The sequence below is a fragment of the Periophthalmus magnuspinnatus genome, chromosome 15 (genome assembly GCF_009829125.3).
Source record: "Periophthalmus magnuspinnatus isolate fPerMag1 chromosome 15, fPerMag1.2.pri, whole genome shotgun sequence".
NCBI lineage: Eukaryota > Metazoa > Chordata > Actinopteri > Gobiiformes > Gobiidae > Periophthalmus > Periophthalmus magnuspinnatus.
The window spans coordinates 293,861-308,182 of record NC_047140.1 but is presented as its reverse complement, the minus strand read 5'-3'; the positions used below and the strand labels follow the sequence as shown (position 1 = coordinate 308,182).

The following is a 14,322-nucleotide window of genomic DNA, read 5'->3' as shown; positions in this document are numbered from 1 at the left end:
AATATGGCTGTCTTCCTGTCCGCCCTAGGGCAGCACAATGATTGGCTTTTTTGCTTGTCTCCATGAACTCTATCACTAGTGCGAATTTTGTCGAGCTAGGCCGAAATATGTGTGTCGGCTCACTATTAATTTGAAACTTTTCCATTTTCTAGGTGGCGCCGTCGAGCTGGTGGCCGTGGGACATTGTGGCGATGCCAATTTTATGAAGTTTTTCGCCAAGCCAGCCGATCCTATATCCATATGTGGAACTTTTCGTGCATATTCAGGGGGTGAAAAATGCGATCCTTTGGGGAGAAGAATAAGAATAAGAAACCGAGGAAGAACAATGGGCGATTGGTATTTTTGACCCCCAAGTAACCTTTCCTGACATTAACTTTAAAAAGATCCCCGATCCACAGTACCTAACCATCATTTCAAAATTTACAAGTCCACTTTGTGAAAGTTAGATAATTTGACTGAATATAACCTTTTAAATAACTATTTGTAATACAGTCATAACAGGTTGTATTAGGATGTTACAGAATTATTGTTCTAATTATAGCCTGTAACTGAATTAGCAGCACACTGGTACAGCTGCGCACCCCCGCGGCTCAGCTCATTTGGTTGAGTCCAGAGCGCTAGAGCAGAACCAAGATGGCGCCAAGAGCAGCTATGACGCTCCAACTTCCCTTTTAACTTTATAGACACAGCGCCGTGTTCTTTGGACTGCGCCTGAATATTCGGATTGTTCTGGTAATATACACAACATTGATGTGGTGCATTGTAGTTTAGTACTTTGTCAATAAGTTTTAAGGACAGATGTTTTTTTTACACTCACCCTGATTGAGCCGTAGCCGCTACAGCTAACTCACGGGAAAGCCACTGCAGCGGATCGGGGTTCGAGCCTGTAGCTTCAAGCTCCGTTAAATCAAGCACAAGTCTCTGTAGCTCTAAATGCGATCTGCCTTGTCGCCCTTTGTCTTGGTGATTCTTAACAGGCTTTTGGCACCGAGTCATAGAGGTGTCGTTATTGATCATACATGAGCTGTTCCTTGTCAACGCTGTAAAATGAGCATAGGTGTCGTAACCTTAAAGGCATGATAATAAGGGACTATGGTGGTTCATCCTAATAAGTGCAACACCAGTGGGTCATAATATGTTGAGCAGGTGAAAACAGCCTCGCATCCTTGTCCTCTTTGCTGAACACTGTGCGACAGACGTGAATCAACTAGAGCGATGTGGTCAGAGCCAGTGCCAGTCTGACGTGGAACAAGAACAGGTGTGAGGTGTGTTTCTATGGGTCACAGCAGCCACACAGCAGCCCACTGTCCGCTACGAACATTCTTGTCTAATGAGTATTTAGATCCACATGTCAGTTATGAATCTTTCATGCAACAGTTCCAGTTAAAGGTATAAGGGTAAGAGACCGGGCCATTTTAACTTGTTAACAAGCAACCCACCTGAGATAGAGGTGTTGAGACCAGAACACCCTGAGCTCTGACCTCTGTAATAATGATGTGGAGAGTGTCCCCATACCTGACCCCACCCTTTCCAGCAGCACCATTAGCTCTGCCCAGGCATTTATCATCAGTAGTATTTAACAAGATGTATGCATTATTTGTGCCAATATTGACTTACAATGTTTGTTTTAATTAATTTGGATGTGCAATTTTTTTTCCTAACGATTTACATGTCCCCCTTTTTAGGTGTTGGGCTTGGGACATCTGTGTCGGGTAATCTTGGGGGCTATGCCCCGCAGCAGGTGAGAGGCCCTTCAAGCAGATGGACATGTGGTGAGATACCAGACCACTGTCTGCCTGAGACACCTCCATCAGCACCTGTCCTGTTTCGTGTCCCTTCTTCCTGCAGAGCTGTTGCAGTAGAGTGGATCTGATGATGCTGGCCATGGTGACTTAGAGTAAATGGCTGCTTCTCAGTCTAGTTCAGTGCTGGTGTCGCCTGCTCTGTCCTGCTCTGGACCTGCCTTACTGTCCCAGTTCTGCGCTGCCTGTGCTCAACGCTCACTGGCCGGCACTCACCATGGCCACTGCTGGCCTGGGGCTGTGGAAGCTGCTGCGTGGTGTCCGCCAGCTTGAGCTCCACCGTCTCATTCTGGCTCTCATCATCTTCTGCCTACTGTCTATGGCCTTCCTTGCTTATTACATTTCCAACAACCCCAAAATCAAAGAGGCCCCTCCATTACCATTTAGTGACTGTGGAGGTGCAGGGATGGCCCCTGGCTCAAGCACAGGGGCAGCAGGTTGGGCCCCAGGGGTTCAGAGGGCCCCTCTGTTTATTCCCGGGCACCATGCCCAACAGAGGCAAGTGAAGGCTGTAGATATCTCCAGGACTGATCCAGTGATTCTGCTTTTTGTGGAAAGCATATATTCTCAGCTTGTCCAGGACATTATTGCCATCCTTGAGTCCAGCCGCTTTCGATATCAAACTGAGATAGTTCCAGGGAAGGGAGGCATGCCTACGCTTACAGAGCAAAATCAGGGCCGCTTTGCCCTCATCATCTATGAAAATCTGCTGAAATATGTAAATTTAGATGCATGGAATCGAGATCTCCTGGACAAATACTGCTCAGAATATGGTGTAGGAATTATTGGCTTCTATAAAGCCAATGAAAACTCTCTTCTGAGTGCCCAGCTCAAAGGTTTCCCACTTTTTTTGCATTCACACCTGGGACTCCGTGACTACCGCATAAATCCTAGTGCCCCTTTACTCTACATAACTAAACCAAACCAGGTGGAGCAGGGCCTGCTACCTGGAGATGACTGGACCATCTTCCAGTCCAATCACTCCACCTATGAGCCAGTGCTTGTGGCCAGTACAAAGTCCTCAGTGTCTATGACACACTTCGTTGCAAGCCCCTCAAGGTCGGCCCATGCCACTGTGGTGCAGGACCTTGGACTGCACGATGGCATTCAGCGAGTTCTTTTTGGAAATGATTTGAACTATTGGCTCCATAAACTGGTGTTTGTGGACGCCATTGCCTACCTGACTGGCAGGAGACTTTGTTTGCCTTTAGACCGCCAGATTCTAGTAGACGTGGATGATATCTTTGTGGGTAAAGAAGGAACGCGCATGAAGGTGTCTGATGTGGAGGTGGGTAATTCTTTTGAATACTAGATGATTTTATATACTGTGTACTATGTTTGTTTGTAGGTAATTTTGCTTTCATAACATTTGTTTTCATCTGTAAACAACAATTGTCCAATCTGCACCTAAAGATGTTTTATTATTTCATTCAGTCAACTTGTATCCATAGATTTGAGACATTGTAATTTCAAAGGCGTTTTTCCTCAAAAGTTTAATCTGCCTTTAAAAAAAGAAAACACCTTGTCTTCAGCTCACTCACTCACTGACTTGTCTTTTCTGCAGTCCCACGTAAATCTTTCTAAGTAAAATGATTAGTTACTAAAACAAACTTTGACTAAGAACTATCAATCGATTAATCGACTAGGCCTAAAGCCCTAGATATCTTACAGAAATAGACTGTTAAATGTACTGTACAAGAGGAAATGTACAATGTTTGAGCTACTTTTCCACTCAAGCAAATGTTTGTGTAATCCTGCAGTCGTCCAGGTCTCATACATGGCAAAATACGAAGTTTAAATCTGTCAACTGGACAAATTGTTGTAGGAGTGAAGACGTTTTGTTGCTCATCCAAGCCTCTTCTTCAGTACACTGAAACTGTAAACACCTATTTTCTCTAGTTTGATCTTTAACGATTCCTATTCAAACGTTAATAGCCCCCCCCCTATTGTTCATTTTGATTGCTTTGTCTCGAAGGAAAGAATCATAGATCTGTAAGAGATTATGTCTCAGGCCCCATTCCTGTTTAAGGAAGGATTGTCCTTCCAAACAGAAATAGCTTCTTTAACTCCCCTCTTAAACCATTTCTTTTCTCTGGCTCAGATCTGAACCTCACTATCTTCAAGGGAGTGGTTAGTGGCTTTGAGATGGAGATGTATGGCGGACTGGGGTCCAGAGGAGCTCTCCTGCCCTCTGTGTTTGTGGGTACCACTTGAGCTCTGTGTTGTAGTGTACGGATAACTCCCAAGTTTTTTCTGCAGTGGATGGTGTGAATCAAACAGCAGGTATTGGTCAGTGTGTATGGGTTTCCTTCTATCTGGAGTCATCTTGGTCCTCTCCTGTAGTTACTGCATAATCTAAGAAAGCCATTTTTTTCTCCTTGGCATCTTCCCGTGTGAACTTGATGTTTGGATCCACAGCATTAATACGTGCAGTAAAGGGTTCCAGATCATGAATTTTGAATGTTCTTCAAAATTCAAGATCTGGTCTATTTCAAACCTACAAACACTTTAAGACAAACTGGTTCACCCAAAGGACAAAACCCCGAGCCATAAACAAAGTAATGTGGTCTACTTCATTCAGTGTAGTGAAGAGTGCAATGAGCGTTACACTGGAGAAATAACCACTCCATAAGAGAATATACCAACACTGGCGCGAGAGTTCCTCTGGACTCCAGTCTGCTGAACATCTCCATCTCAAAGCCACTAACCACTCCTTTTGCAGATGGTGAGGTTCAGATCTTAGCTAGAGAAAAATGGTTTGAGAAGGGGAGTTAGTTAAACTATTTTTGTTAGGAAAGACAATCCTTTCTTAAACCAAAATGTGGACTTGAGACATAATCTCTCACAGGTCTGATTTCACCGTCAGACCTAAAGCAAACAAAATGAACAATAGGAGGGCCATTAACGGTTGAATAGGGTCGTTAAGGCTGAAACTGGAGGCAATAGCTGTTTAATTTCAGTGTGGTTAGCCCTTCCCTTCAGATATATTTAACGCAGTGTCCACCAGCAATCTGACCAGAACTGAAGAAGCTGCTTGAATGAGCACTTCACTCTGATTTGTCTAGTTGACACATTTAAACCTCTTTTGCTAAACACAAAGAAATGTGTACACACTATATTAAGAATCTTGATTACACAGTTAGACCCTTTTTGTAATTGATTAGACTAATAATAATAATAATAATCATTATTATATTACTGTAACTTAAAAGGTGGGGTTGTACAAATTATATAATTTAAGTAGCACCTACATCAGGGATGGGCAAACTTTTTGACACACGGGCCGCAATGGGGGACAGAGGGGCTGGGCCGGGATATGTATATATGTATATGTTTATATCACATTAGCGATTTGGCCTGTAACATGTAGCAAAGCATGAATATGCAAGGCTCATTGTACAAATTGTTTTTCAAATGGATTAATTAAATTAATAATTAATTTATTACATTTCAAGTTAAATAAACACAGCAGAAAAACTTTACCTTTAACTATTTTAATATAATTTGTTTACGTTTGGCGGGCCGTATTAATAAGCCCAAAGAGCCTTGTGTGGCCCCCGGGCCGTAGTTTGCCCATGGATGACCTACATACATGAAATGCACACGTCTTGTACTTAACAAGGTTTTGTCGTATCCTACAGAAGTATTTAATTTTCTGATTCTAAGCGTTATCATCGTCCCAGCCTTTTGGGACAACAGATGGAAATAAGCATTTAGCTATTATCTGCTGTATTTACATTTGTGCTGTATCATGCAGTGTCCCAATCAAATAAATGAATATATTTAATTCAAACTAATTATTAAAAATTTTAATCATTTGAATTTTTATTAAAATTTTCAGTAAGATCATCTTTACTCAAACTGTAAAGGGTTTGGTTTCTAATAAGTTAACTTGGTTCTGTAAATTTTTCTGATTTTTATGACTCAAAATTACTGCAATGTTGGCCCTTTTTTACACTAAAAATTGTTTTCATCATAAAACATTTTATAAGATGTTTCTAAGGGATTTTTTGCTACTTGCCTCCAGTGTCTTGTCGATGTCACGTTACACTGTAATGCACTCTAATGTTTCCAGTGTGGCTTTATTAATGTTCATTTGGATAAATGATGTGTTGGTATGTCTTTATATTTTGGCATTAATTCCTCTGGCTAACTTCAATATATTGTTAGGTATTTTCAATGGTGCTAGGGCAGAGGAATTGAGAGTGACACTGTCATGTTTGCATGCTTTTATTGACAGGATTGGCTGTAGATCCAATTTGGAGCAGAGGGAAGATTTTGGAAGATGAAATGTGATTGTTTGTTGGGGTTAAATGGCACAGATTTAAAATCTGTATTGCTTATGATCATGAAATCAATACTAAGTCTTATCTTGTTTTTAAAAGATTGATTAATATGAGTTTATTTCCTCCATATCACCCAGCCCTAACTGAAACCAAGTGGTTCCTGTCAAGTTTCTCAATTTAAATGCAATTACATTTGAAAATACTATTTCATATAGTTTTTGCTGTAGTAGATGATGTTCTTTTCTTTTCATTTTCAGGCTTTGCTGAACACTCAAAATAAGCTCCGTGCATTGGTTCCAAATTTCACCTTCAATTTGGGGTTTTCTGGAAAGTTCTATCACACAGGTATGATTTTTGTTTAAGTGTCATTTATTTCCTCTGGTGTGTAATCTCATGCTTGTGTTACAGGGACTGATGAGGAGGACCAAGGTGATGACATGCTGCTGGAGCATAGGATGGACTTCTGGTGGTTCCCTCACATGTGGAGTCATATGCAGCCACATCTCTTCCACAATGTCAGTGTGCTCGCAGAACAGATGAGGCTTAACAAAGTCTTTGCACAGGTTTGCATCACCCCTTTCATACTGAATCTCTTAATCAGCTGACCTGTGGCCCAAACCCATACCTCCTTGGCCTTCTAAGAGTAGCTTTTTACTATATTGTTAAGAAATGTGCAATTATGACTGCAAATGTATTCAATGTCACATTCAATTTCCATCGGCTTAAAGTGCATCTCATTATTTAATCTTTATTGTTTAGTTTCAACCAACCACCACTTTTCTGTCTTTGAAGAGCACAGACATATGTAACGTTGTGGGTGTTTGTGTTCAGGAACACGGTATACCCATTGACCTGGGGTATGCTGTAGCGCCTCATCATTCAGGGGTTTATCCTGTTCACACCCAGCTTTATGAGGCCTGGAAGTCTGTGTGGGGCATTAAAGTAACCAGCACAGAGGAGTACCCCCACCTCCGGCCCGCTCGTTACCGCCGTGGTTTTATCCACAACGGCATCCAGGTTTGTCTGTTCCTTTGTTGCCATTCCAAAATGAGAAAATGAGCCCCGGGCTTATGTCTGTGCTTGCTGTGCCTCAGGTGTTGCCTCGGCAGACGTGTGGATTGTTCACTCACACCATCTTCTATAATGAGTATCCTGGAGGTTCAAAGGAATTGGACAAAAGTATCAGAGGAGGAGAACTCTTCCTAACAGTTCTGCTCAACCCTGTAAGAAACACATATTTTTGTGTAATATATGACATGCATTTTATGAAGACTTTTTAAAATTATTATTACAAAATCATTGTATTGATGTAGAGTACAGCATCTAATATTTGTCATTATCAGATCAAACGAGTCTTCTATTGAATGGTTGTTTGTAATGAAATGTCTTATATTTTGGCACTACAGATCAGCATTTTTATGACGCATCTGTCTAATTATGGGAATGATCGCCTGGGCTTATACACCTTTGAGTCTCTGGTAAAGTTTGTGCAGTGTTGGACCAACCTAAAACTCCAGACTTTGCCCCCAACACTTCTTGCTGAGAAATACTTCCAAATCTTCCCTGAAGAGCGAGACCCCTTGTGGCAGGTCAGAGTACATGCAGCACTTCAACAACAACTCTCTCTGGCTCTAGAGAGTTCCGCACTTAACAAGAACTGTGCCCCCCTAATCCCCCACTCTCTATTTATTCAGAGGAACCAACCAATCCTCTCTGCTTGTGCTCACACAGCAACATGGGGCGAAACACAGACCCATGCCATGCTATGGCTGTACACAGAAAAATAGAGCTCCATACATCAAAATGAAACGGGTTTAACTGGTTTCAAGTTTGTATCTTAATTATGAGTCATAATTAGATCTTTCATCAAAAAAATTTTTTTGTTTTACGTCATCTTTTCTTTTTGAGCACTGTAAACCAATGCACAGAATGTGACCCACGAAAAAGTTCAAATATACAGATGTCTAAACTACATGTGTGTAAAAACCTTAACCAAAAGCTCTCCTCTGCTGTCTTTATCTGTAGAATCCATGTCATGACAAACGGCACAAAGACATCTGGTCTAAAGAGAAGACTTGTGACAGACTGCCTCGCTTCCTCATAATTGGACCACAAAAAACAGGTACAGCCAGTATGATTCTGATCAGTTTTGAACTAAACTTAACTAATGCCCTTATGTGTAATTGATAATGGACTTCTGCTAACCCTCATGCTTCTTCACAGGCACTACAGCACTTCATACATTCCTGAGCCTTCACCCAGCCATCACCAGTTCTTTTCCCAGTCACTCTACCTTTGAGGAGATTCAGTTCTTTTGTGGATCTAATTATAACAATGGCATTGATTGGTAAGAAACATTCAGAAGTAAGCTTTCAGGTATCATTCAAAGACGCATTTGTTAGCCACAATTACCAAAAGGAAGTGGACAAATAAAAAATAACTTTAATATTTAAAAAAAACATTTTAGGTATATGGACTTCTTCCCTTTACCATCAAATGTGAGTACTGATTTCATGTTTGAGAAGAGCGCCAACTATTTTGACACAGAGGTAGCCCCTAAAAGAGCAGCTGCCCTCCTGCCCAGAGCCAAAATCCTGGCCATACTAATCCACCCAGCAGACAGAGCCTATTCCTGGTACCAGGTAACAATTTCGGTTTCAGGATCATGCACATATATTTTCAGTGTGTTGTGGCTCATTGTTTGGAATTTGTTAGCACCAGAGGGCACACCAAGACCCTGCTGCTCTCAATAACACATTCCATGCAGTGGTGACGGCAAGTACCTCAGCCCCTAGGAACCTGCTGGCCCTCCAGCGACGCTGCCTTACTCCTGGGGTCTATGCTATTCATATCGGGCGCTGGCTGCAGTACTACCAGCCCTCCCAGGTAAGTGCATCTGCTTTGTTATGTGGTGTTTGTAAGGTTTCCCTAACCGTAACAGTACACAGATGTAACTTGAACCTAGATGAATTTTGTGTAACTGAAGGAAACTTTTTGAAGGTTTTTTTCAGTTGACCTGGTGAAATTCCAGAGTGCTGCAGAATTCAGTTTTTGATGCATCATTACGTTGGTCATGTGACTTTGTTTACCCACACCGGCATGTCCAAGATGGCAGTTTCACAAGTTGGGACATGTGCCTGAATTGAAAATATTCAGTGTTGTAAGACAGCAAGACCCCTTTGTAACCTGATGTTTAGACATTTGTAACCTCATTAGATGATAATTAATGAGGTTACAAATGGCCGGAAGACTTGGAGAAACCCGATGTGACACAAAGTGATGGAATATTGTATTCCATTTAGGGGTCCATTTAGGGTGTGCCCCTTATAATTTATAGTAACCCAGATGCCCCCTGTAAATTTCCCCTCTATCATTTATTGGGAGCATCTACATTTTCATTTGCCTGGGATCCAGAATACGCACTCCTTCAATAGTTCATGAAGATGAGTCTGGTCACCATTGAATCTCCCTGTTTTCAGATGGTCCATCCGTATTGAAACAAATGTGGCTGCTTATGAGGAAAAAAATATTACAGGTACTGAAAAACATTGTAGAAAAAATTGTAGATTTCTGCAGAATTAATGAGCAAATCAATAAACTCTAATGAACAATGGAGGCCATGAGGACCAGACTGACATCTGTATAAAAAAAGATAGATATATCATTCAAGAGGCAAGATTTTTAAGAGTAAAAATAAAAAAAAGATGCCTAAAACTTAAACATATCCACTGTTCTATTTAGGAGGTTCAAGAAAAAAACAAATGACGTGAGCCACTTCAGCAGCTGCTATGTTAACAGGTCATAGCCATTCCTTTGAATGCAGTTTCAGTGCTGAAATTATTATTACTAGTTGTTATATAATTATCAATAATAGTTATTTTTATTGCTTGCCTTTAAATGTGAGGTTACAATGTTAACTGTCTATTTTTATATAACATTAAGAGCGTTACTATGCAAAATGTATAATGTCTGTTCAATACATGTACAGTAAATGGTCAGCACAGTTTGTTACTTACAGTTGCACATTGTGGATGGAGCTCTGCTGCGGTCCAACCCTGTCTTGGTGATGGAGGGAATACAGAAGTTTCTTGGTGTCACACCACTCTTCAACTACACCCAAGCTCTCGTGTAATTATCATACTTATAAACATTGTTTTGAAGGGTCTAGTATGTTGACTGCTCTGCTTTGTAACTAGATTTGACGATAATAAAGGTTTCTGGTGCCAACGACTGGATGGAGGTCGGGCTAAATGTCTGGGCAAAAGTAAAGGCAGGAAGTACGTCGCGATGAGCCCTGAGGTACATCACATGAGTCTCCATTTCTGGACTCATTATCAATTACTAAAGTGAAGTGCACATATGAAACCAAGCCAGGCCCCATCCCCTCATACAGATTTCTGTTTTAAAACCCTATCTTGTCAACTCCTCTTGCCAACAATTTAACAGTCAGAATGCACATCATTCAGAGCTTATTGTCCATTTGTCATTGCCTGGGATCCAGATAACACACTTTTTCAATACTTTATGAAGATGTGAGTCTGGCCACTGGTGAATCTCCCAGCTTTCAAGTGGGTGTGATTGACAATCCAAGGACATGCATGGTCCGTCCATATTGGAAAAAAATTAAGGGAAAAAATATCACATAGGGCTGAAAAACATTGCATATTTCTGCAAAATCAATTACCGAACCACTGAACTTATTTAACCTGAGGTGAGTTTATTTGTAAATGAATGGATGAGAAATGAGCTGCTTTGTTTCACGTGTCATTGAAAAAAAACAAATCTGATTGCATGATCAAGTTTGGCTGGGCTTAAGACTCGACAGAGGGCATGGGGACCAGTCTGCATAATATAAAATACAGCGATATAATTCTCGATTTGTCAGGCAACATCAAGCATGTCAAGCATTATCAAGCATTTCCTGGTTATCATTTGTTTTAATGTTTGACATTTTTTATAATTAATTATACAATGTAGTTATTGTTTGGTTTGGATTGTTTTTTGCAGACTCGTGCATATCTAACAGAATATTATCATGAACACAATGTTGAGCTACTCCGTCTGTTGAATCGTTTGGGCCAACCGCTGCCTGCGTGGCTCCGACAAGACCTTCAGAGTACGAGCTGGAGCTGAGGAAAGAGCTGTACAGAGACTGGAATATCAGGCTGCACCTGCTGCTTGGTCAGTGTGGGCACAGGTCCAACATGGTGTACACAGCAGCAGGACAGTGGATTTCAGACTGGGCATGGTGGTGACGGTCTCCTGTGATATGAAGTGGTGGACGCTGCTGGTGTTGTCAGTGCACGTTGCTCTGTAGCCAATTGTAGTTTCTCCTAAGAGCATCATTGTGCTGCTGCTGCTGCTGCTGCTACTACTCTTGGACTAAGTTAAGGAGTATTTACTGTAATAAACCTGGAGGGAGTCAAAGTCAGAGCAACTAAGAATTGGTCCGAAGATGAGGCTGTGTCCACCAAGTGTAGAAAGATGTTTGATATGCATATCATACAGGTGCAATAAACAGAATGGGGATTCTCTCAACACAAAAAAGTGCCATTTTGTCCTTTTAATATGGGCTTCATCCAGATCCCATCTTACCATCATGGCTGTTACAATCACAAGAATGTGTTCTATTGACATATCTGCTAAAGCATTTTCCCCAGTCATCCGACTGTTGAATCACAAACTTTCTACATGAAATGCACTTGGTGGAAACACGCCTGAGTTGTTGTGTCTTACTGGTGCTGCTGAGCCACACATAGATGTAAATATGAGATAAACAATGGACTCGACCCCGTTTGTACGAAACTAGGTTTAAGGCAGATGTTCATTGAATTCTGAAGCTTTTATACTTGCTTTTAATTCCACATTTTTAAAACGCACCACTATTATTTTCATCCGTGAACCACACAATAAATGGCTGATGTCCATTTCTTGTATGCTTTTGAATCTTAGCTATACTGAGCTATACTTTTGAGTTTTCAGTTATGGATAGGTCTGTCAACAAATTTTGAAACATTTTGCTACAGAGGAATATTGCAATAAATGATAATATTGATTGATAATACTTTGTGCCACTAGCACAAAGCTAGAAAATCTCAGTGAAGCACTTTTTAAATGGACAGTATCATAAAAAATCCTGAGCTGCGACAAATAAATTGCAGAATGAACTAATAATTGGTCATAGCAGTTATTTATTCTACACTCTACAGCTCAAATCCTGCGTTATTATATAAAAATTGTGACGATCTCCCCACTACTGCAAAAAAAAGTACCCACGATAAATACTGAGCTGCAAAATATATATTTTTCCAGCTCATATATTGAACAATAAGTTGATATTGTAATGTCACACAGCCTAGTATATGGGGTCTTCTAGGTAAAGTGCTTGTAATGTACATCCAAAAATGTTCCGTATGCAGCTTGTCCGTGTTAAGTTTATGATCTATAAAAAGAGAGACTTGAACAGTGTGGTGGAATTTTTTATTTTTATTTTTTTTAAAGCTATGAACGCGTCTGTGAGGCACAAGGTGATCTATGCTCAGGGTGACGAAAAGTAAAGTTTAGAAAGGTTGTGTTTGTGTTTTGTCCATACTTGATCCATACATTCACATTCATTAAGAATTTCTTAATGAGACCCCCTGACTAAATACTCAAGATTTTTTATATTTTATACTTGGTCTATGAATCAAGATCAAAATAAAGGATTACCTTTGTTGCAATGTGTTGCAATGGGTTTCTGCTTGTTTTTGATAGGCATTTTCGACGTTCAAGATATGTTATAATCAGGCTGTTAACTGCTATTCTGAAATACAGTGTGTTTAACAGTAGTAGTGTGCAGAGTGAACTCATATTCATATTTGTAGTGTGTTTATATAAAAAAATCTCTTGCTCACCCTCACCCTCCGCGGGTGGTCTCATCCCCTCTTTTCCACACTCGGGACCTCTACCAGAGGCCTGCAAGCTCGAGGGTTCTGCGCAGTATCTTTGCTGTTCCTAGTACTGCACTTTTCTGGATTGAGATGTCTGATATTTTTCCTGGAATCTGCTGTAGCCACTCCTCCAGTTTGGGGGTCACTGCCCCGAGTGCTCCAATGACCATGGGCACCACTGATGGCTTCACCTTCCAGGCCTTCTCCAGCTCTTCTTTGAGCCCCTGGTATTTCTTTAGTTTCTCATGTTCCTTTTTCCTGATGTTCTCATCACTTGGTACTGCGAGTGATCTGTTGTTTATCCACCACCACAATGTCCGGTTGGTTCGCCATCACCATTCTGTCAGTCTGTATCTGGAAGTCCCACAGGATCTTGGCTCGATCATTCTCCACTACCTTTAGAGGTGTTTCCCACCGTGATCTTGGGGTTTCCAGTCCATACTCTGCACAGATGTTTCTGTACACTATGCCCGCCACTTGGTTATGCTGCTCCATGTATGCTTTCTCTGCCAGCATCTTACACCCTGCAGTTATGTGCTGAATTGTCTCTGTGCAAAGAGGCCCTCTTTGTACAGCTTACACCTCGGGGTCTTGGTCTGGGGTCTGGTGTGGTAGATCTGGGCCTCTGTTGCTCTGGTGCTCAAGGCCTGCTCCTGTGCAGCAAGGATGAGTGCCTCTGTGCTGTCCTTCAGTCCAGCTTTCTCAAGCTAGGATTTCTTGATATCAGCCACTTCAGTTATGTTCCGTTGGTACATCCCACTGTCTCTCCACTGTCTGAGACATTTGCTGAGCCCATCATCTGTTGAGGCCTTGTCCTTGACGTACTTATGGATCTTGGATGTTTCATCCTGAACTGTGGCTCTCACACTCACAAGTCCTCGGCCTCCTTCCTTACGGCTTGTGTACAGTGTCAAGGTGCTGGATTTGGGATGGAATCTGCCATGCATGGTCAGTAGCTTTCGGGTCTTAACATCTGTGGTCTGTATCTCCTCCTTTGGCCAGCTTATGATTCAATTTTTATATATATATATATATATATATATATATATATATATATATATATAATAAAATCATCAAATGACTAGGCTCAAGATGATATTGATCCCTTAGTGGTTTAGTCGATTAACTGATCATTGGTGTCTTAGTTGACCAAACTTTGCATTAATCGAATAATCATTTTATTTTGACTTTAAGGATTTATATGGGAGAACAGCAGAAAGGTGAAGTGAGGTTAACTTATTCATATTCATCAGTAAAAAATCTGATTAAACTCATTATTCATGAAGTTTAATCTGTTTTTATATA

General features: G+C 41.0%; 1 protein-coding gene across 1 annotated transcript; it reads left to right on the top strand.

Annotated features, from left to right (window-relative positions):
• Nucleotides 1-585: 585 nt before the first annotated feature.
• ndst2a (N-deacetylase/N-sulfotransferase (heparan glucosaminyl) 2a) lies at nt 586-12,815 on the top strand. The gene is made up of 14 exons (XM_033979151.2): nt 586-732; nt 1,686-3,090; nt 6,346-6,433; nt 6,497-6,651; nt 6,920-7,105; nt 7,183-7,311; nt 7,495-7,677; nt 8,114-8,210; nt 8,312-8,435; nt 8,556-8,730; nt 8,804-8,974; nt 10,107-10,216; nt 10,285-10,387; nt 11,096-12,815. The coding sequence occupies exons 2-14, from the start codon at nt 2,020-2,022 to the stop codon at nt 11,219-11,221; spliced, it is 2,718 nt and encodes a 905-aa protein (XP_033835042.1). The 5' UTR covers nt 586-732; nt 1,686-2,019; the 3' UTR covers nt 11,222-12,815.
• The last annotated feature ends 1,507 nt before the right edge of the window (nt 12,816-14,322 follow it).

Coding starts and splice junctions, on each gene's coding strand:
- ndst2a (XM_033979151.2), top strand. CDS start 2,020: ATGGCCACTGCTGGCCTGGGGCTGTGGAAGCTGCTGCGTGGTGTCCGC. Junction 7,678..8,113: donor AGCGAGACCCCTTGTGGCAG/GTCAGAGTACAT, acceptor CTTTATCTGTAG/AATCCATGTCATGACAAACG. Junction 10,388..11,095: donor ACGTCGCGATGAGCCCTGAG/GTACATCACATG, acceptor TGTTTTTTGCAG/ACTCGTGCATATCTAACAGA.